The 5,929-nt window shown below is 34.4% G+C and overlaps 1 protein-coding gene across 2 annotated transcripts; it reads left to right on the top strand.

The window, feature by feature from the left end:
• Positions 1 to 1,168: 1,168 nt before the first annotated feature.
• LOC114259373 (putative receptor-like protein kinase At3g47110) lies at positions 1,169 to 4,761 on the top strand. Of its 2 annotated transcripts, XM_082876569.1 has the most exons (3): positions 1,207 to 3,991; positions 4,130 to 4,357; positions 4,433 to 4,761. In XM_082876569.1, exons 1-3 carry the CDS (start codon positions 1,273 to 1,275, stop codon positions 4,555 to 4,557), a joined length of 3,072 nt encoding a protein of 1,023 aa, XP_082732695.1. In that variant the 5' UTR covers positions 1,207 to 1,272; the 3' UTR covers positions 4,558 to 4,761. The 2 variants fall into 2 exon arrangements, with proteins under 2 accessions (XP_028055181.2, XP_082732695.1); XM_028199380.2 differs by having other exon boundaries at positions 1,169 to 3,991; positions 4,130 to 4,761.
• Positions 4,762 to 5,929: the final 1,168 nt, after the last annotated feature.

The raw sequence follows: 5,929 nt of genomic DNA, 5'->3' as shown, positions 1-5,929 counted from the left end.
AATAAAAATATAAGTAATAAAATTATAAATTTAAAAAAATTGAAAATATTAAATTATCTTAAATATTTCTCTAATATTTTTTTACTAAAAAATATAATAATATATTTAAAAATATTATTAATTTCAATTTTGGAATAGGAAACTAAATATTCAATATTCCTTCTATATGATTTTAATTCAAATAATTTGATTGAAAGAAGAGCAAAATTTTTAGAGGGATGTCAAAATTTCAAGTCTTCCTCCAATAAATTTGATTGAATCCCATATGGATTTTTTAAGTTTCTTTGAAAGATTTTTTTTCTTATAAATAAGTAGAGACTTTCACAATAATTTTAAGCCCTGAATGTGATTCTTCGCAAGAGAGACTTTTAAACGAGAGTTTTTAATTAAAATTTTCTTATATATATATATATATATATAATAAGAAAGAAAGAATTAATGAATGAAAAAAAAAGTAAGAAAATATAAAAAAAAAGAGTTTAAAATTTTTAATTTTATCAATCCGGCCGGTTCACCTGACCCGTTCCTGAGTCAACCAGTTAGGCGGTTCAATTGTCAATTTTTTTTGATTATCTCTAAATAGGCCAATTTTTGAGTTGAAATGGTTTAAAAGATATATCCAAACCAAAATTTCAACCGGCCAAACTAGCCTATTGGGTTCGATTTTCAAAACCTTCATTTCAACAACCTTAAATAGGAGATACGTTATTTGATGGTTTTGGAAAAGTCTAACCAACCTACTATATGCTATTGTGTTTAGGCGAATCTAGCCTCTATCAGTTGACGTGATGGACCCATTTCAACAACCTTAAACAGGACTTGCATTATTTGGTGGTTTGGGAACACATTTATGTGGTGTCAGATATGTTGTGATTGGTAAAAAGAGTTTTTCTTATAATTTTATATTCAGTGATTAAAAAATGAAAGGGGATACGATAATTTGTGATTAGTCCGAGGCACCGTCAGATAGTGTCCTTGGACAAAGAAATAATTTTTTGATTCACAAACCACAAGTAATGCAATTATATCATAATTTCAAAAATTTTAATCTGAATTTTATTAAGAAATGATTTGACAACCACTTAAATAAGCAACTTATTTATAATTTATGATTCAAATTTGTTTTATATTTAAACTCTATATTATATAAATTCAATCTCTTTTACACAAGCATATTACTTACATATTTTTCTAAAACAGTAACATTTGTGAAAGTAATATATATAACTACTTACATGGAAAAGAATGTATTTATAAACAACCTCAACACAAATGAGGATTTCAGGTTTGAGCTTTAGTAAGTTTTGTTCATTTCTTAAAGTCTTCATACATATACTTCTATGTTGCATGAGCTTGCTGCAATCAAGCATTCTTGCCACCAAATTGACCTCTAGGTCAGGAGGGAACGAGACAGATCAACTTGCATTACTTGCATTCAAAGCCAGAGTAATCGAAGATCCTCTGCAGGTTTTGAGCTTCTGGAATGCAACAACTCACTTCTGCCATTGGCATGGCGTAACATGTGGTCGTCGTCACCAGAGGGTCACGAAATTGGACTTACGTTCCCAAAAATTGGCAGGAACTGTATCACCTCAGACCGGAAATCTAAGCTTTCTCAGAGCGCTACAACTACAAAACAATAGCTTCAGTGGTGCAATTCCTCCTGAACTCGGCCGTTTGAGAAGATTGCAAGTATTACGCCTACACAACAATTCCATCACCGGCAACATTCCTGCCAACTTATCTCGTTGTTCTGAGCTCATTATTTTCAACATCCAGAACAACAAGCTAGTGGGAAGAATTCCTTCAGAGCTTGGCGCGTTGTCAAAGCTCGAAATCATTAGCATCGGTTCCAACAATTTCATAGCACTTATCCCTCCTGTTTTTGGAAATTTGTCTTCTCTTCAACAACTTCTGGCAAGCAAAAACAATTTGGCAGGGAGCATCCCTGATGCTCTATGTCGGTTGACAAGCCTAATTTATGTTGTAGTGAATGAAAATAGCTTATCAGGTACAATTCCTCCTTCGCTTTTCAATCATTCATCTATTGTGGCTATCGACGTGGGAACTAACCAAATTGAAGGGAGTCTTCCCTTACACTTTGGCATTTCTCTCCCAAATCTCGAATACCTCAGCATTGGTGGAAACCAATTTACTGGTTCCATTCCTGTATCCATTTCAAATGCCACGAATCTGGCGTTCTTCGGTGTGGGTAGCAATGAACTCGTTGGAAAAGTTCCTTCCCTGGAGAAGTTGCAAAAACTTCAGCGATTCGTCGTTGCTTTTAATGGTCTTGGAAGTGGGAACGCTGATGACTTGAGCTTTCTATCCTCTTTGACTAATGCCACAAATTTGGATCTGCTGGAGCTGAATCAGAACAATTTTGGAGGGGTGTTGCCGGAATCCATTAGTAATCTCTCTACTAAGCTTACAGACTTATCTCTAACTTACAATCAATTGTCTGGAGATGTACCGGCAGGGATTTGCAATCTTATCAACTTGGAAAACCTCTTTTTGGCAGGCAACCAGTTCACAGGTAATATTCCACCTAATATTGGTCAGCTTCAAAAGCTACAAGAGTTTGCGTTACTTGAAAACCAATTCTCAGGGAATATTCCCAACTCATTTGGAAATTTAACTTTGTTATCCAAATTCAGTTTAGCAGAAAACAAACTTCATGGAAGCATCCCTGCAAGTTTGGGGAAATGTAAAAATTTGGTGTTATTGGATCTTAGTGCCAACAACCTTAGTGGTACAATACCAAAAGAAGTGTTTGATATTTCATCACTGTCAATACTTCTAAACCTATCTCAAAACCATCTAACTGGTTCACTTCCCTTAAATATTGGAAATCTGATTAATCTCGGTTCCTTGGACCTTTCTGAAAACAAGTTATTCGGTGAAATTCCAGTCACTCTCGGTAGTTGTGTAAAATTGGAAATCCTATACTTGCAAGCCAACTTGTTTCAGGGGACCACTCCTTCGTCTTTGAGATTTTTGAGAGGGATTCAAGTTTTAGATCTTTCTCGCAACAATTTGTCAGGGAAAATCTCAGATTATTTAGAAGGTTTTGTATTCTTGCAGGAACTAAACCTGTCTTTTAATGATTTTGACGGTGAGGTGCCAGTTAAAGGCATCTTCAAGAATGCAAGTGCTGTTTCAATCATAGGAAACAATAAACTTTGTGGGGGTGTACCTGAATTACAATTACCCATATGTAACTTCAAAGGTTCCAAAAAAAGGTCCATTTTTAGTTTAAAATACGTTATCTCTTTATTATGCGGGCTTTTGGGAGCAATTTTGATGACATGTTTGGTGTATATTTTTTGGTTCAAGAAGAAGATTAAGGAGCCTTGTTCAGTTTCACTGAAACATTTACTCATGAATGTGTCATACCAAGGTCTCCTTAAAGCTACTGATGGGTTCTCTTCAGCCAATTTGGTTGGTATTGGTAGTTTTGGGTCAGTGTATAAAGGAATTCTTGATGATGGAACGGTTGTTGCGGCAAAGGTACTTAACCTTTTACATCGAGGAGCTTCCAAGAGCTTCATTGCGGAGTGTGAGACCTTGAGGAATATTAGGCATCGAAATCTTGTCAATGTACTAACTGCATGTTCAGGTATTGATTATCAGGGCAATGATTTCAAAGCATTGGTTTATGAGTTCATGGTCAATGGGAGCTTAGATGGGTGGCTGCATCCAAATATTGGAGAACATATGGTTGATGATATGCCCTTGAGTTTGAATCTTCTTCAAAGGTTAAATATTGCCATTGATGTTGGTTCTGCTTTGGATTATCTTCACCATCATTGCCAAACACCAATAGTTCATTGTGATTTGAAGCCTAGCAATGTTCTTCTAAATAGTGAAATGACTGCACATGTAAGTGACTTCGGGTTAGCAAAATTCCTTCTTGAAGTCAACCATTCCAATTCTGCAAACCAATCAAGTTCTATTGGAATACGAGGATCTGTCGGTTATGCTGCACCGGGTAAACATGCTTTCATATTTTTTTTTCCCCAAAAGGTTTATTTACATATATCATTTGAAATAGCAAACATTTAATAACAACATTACATCTATTCCTATTTCATTTCTGAAAAGTTGGATTTTGTTGTGTGAATTGTAGAGTATGGAATGGGAAGTGAGGTATCAACATATGGCGATGTGTACAGCTATGGCATCCTCTTGTTCGAGATGTTCACAGGAAAAAGACCCACTGATGAGATGTTTAATGACAATTTGACCCTTCATAACTTTGTCAAAATTGCTTTGTCTGATGGAGTAGAGAGGATTGCAGATCCAATTCTTCTTAAACAAGGAGAGGGGGAAACAAGCAAAACCGCCACGGGCACTGGTAAGAATTGGAGTATTGTTAAAATTTTGGAGACATTGGCTTCGATTTTTCGAATTGGAATTGCTTGTTCTGCAGAATTGCTGAGAGAACGACCCAACATAAGTGATGTGGTAGCTGAGTTGCTTGTGATCAGGGATGCTCTTGTTGGAACTGGTAAAAGACATGGAAGAAATAGAGGGACTGTTGCAAGGCTTGTTTAAATATGTATTGCAATGATCTTAAATAAGGTTGCCTTATAGTCTATTTATGTGTTCCAATAAAATTGATTTTGAGTACAAACAAGCCCTGTATGTTTCATTTATGTGTGGAATGAAAATTGATTGCGGTGATTAGGGGTTGCATGCAACTTGAAATGAATCACAGTGTTTCCTGTATAATAAATAGACATGTTTGTTTTAGTTAAATGCCTCTTTGCAATGAAACAATTATGCTATATTTGATTCATGTGAATGAATTAGAATAATGCTTATTCTATCATGATTTTGATTTATTAAAAAAAAATGTGAAAAATGGATTATAAATGAAATTATCATTCATTATTGTAAGAGAATGATCATTCCATAAAAAAGATAAGGAATAACCATGCAATTTCTATATGTTTTCATTTTAATAAATCAAACACTACCATAAGATTTCCACTTTACTTTCTTTTTCTTTATTACTTTTTTTTTTTTTCTTTTTTAAGTTTCTTTCCTTTCACTAAGCGAAACATTTGGGGCTTAAAAACATTTGACCTTGATGCATAGGGTCTGCTACACACGGGCATACCATTTGCACCCCTTTCATCACTATGTTTCATAATTAAAATTATTTTATTAAGACATAATTAAATAACTCTTTAAGACTAGTCTTGATGCATATGGTACACACGGGCTTAAATAACTCTTTAAGACTTGATGCATATCTTATACAATAATGCTAGGTATCATGAAAACAATGTCATGAAAAGTTTTCATGAAGATTCTCCACCATTGGATTAGATTATAGTGTTTGTAGTGTTTTATTGTATGTTATGCATTCACCATTGGATTAGTTTCATGAAGTTTTTCATGATATTTATTTCATGATATGTAGTATTACCCTATGTTATAACTCTTTATAACAGAGAGAGGGGCGCGCACGGAAATGAAGGTTTGGCTGGTTGAAAATTGAACCTTTAGCGACTAATTTCTGTATTTGTCGGCAAAGGGATAGGTCTGCCGACTACATTTTTTTGTAGCCAAAAGGTTATTGAACAGCGACGAAAATATTAGTCGCCAAAAGTACTACTTGGCGACTAATTTTAATTTTAGTCGGGAAAAACCAATATTACTAATTAATTTATTTTTTTTTGGCCTAAAATTTGGACTAACAGTGACCAATCAAAATTTATTGACTAAAATATTTTAGAGCGATATCTTGAACCAACGCCGACAAATATAAATTTTAGTCGCCAAAAAATATACTTTCAACAACTAAAATTTGTTTAGTCGCCAAAAATGATCGCCAAAGGTATGATTTGTTGTAGTGACTAATCAAACACTATTTTGAATGGTATGTCTCAGATGACACTGTTGAATATGGGTCCACTCT

The sequence above is a fragment of the Camellia sinensis genome, chromosome 1 (assembly GCF_055761805.1).
Source record: "Camellia sinensis isolate YWXY chromosome 1, ASM5576180v1, whole genome shotgun sequence".
NCBI classification, from domain to species: Eukaryota; Viridiplantae; Streptophyta; class Magnoliopsida; order Ericales; family Theaceae; genus Camellia; species Camellia sinensis.
The sequence above is the reverse complement of the archived record's forward strand: the minus strand, read 5'-3'. Positions and strand labels throughout refer to the sequence as shown.

Bases quoted from the DNA above. Each gene is read 5' to 3' on its own strand.
- LOC114259373 (XM_028199380.2), top strand. From the start codon at position 1,273: ATGAGGATTTCAGGTTTGAGCTTTAGTAAGTTTTGTTCATTTCTTAAA. The intron at 3,992-4,129 runs GTAAACATGCTT...TGTGAATTGTAG, and splicing joins TGTCGGTTATGCTGCACCGG to AGTATGGAATGGGAAGTGAG.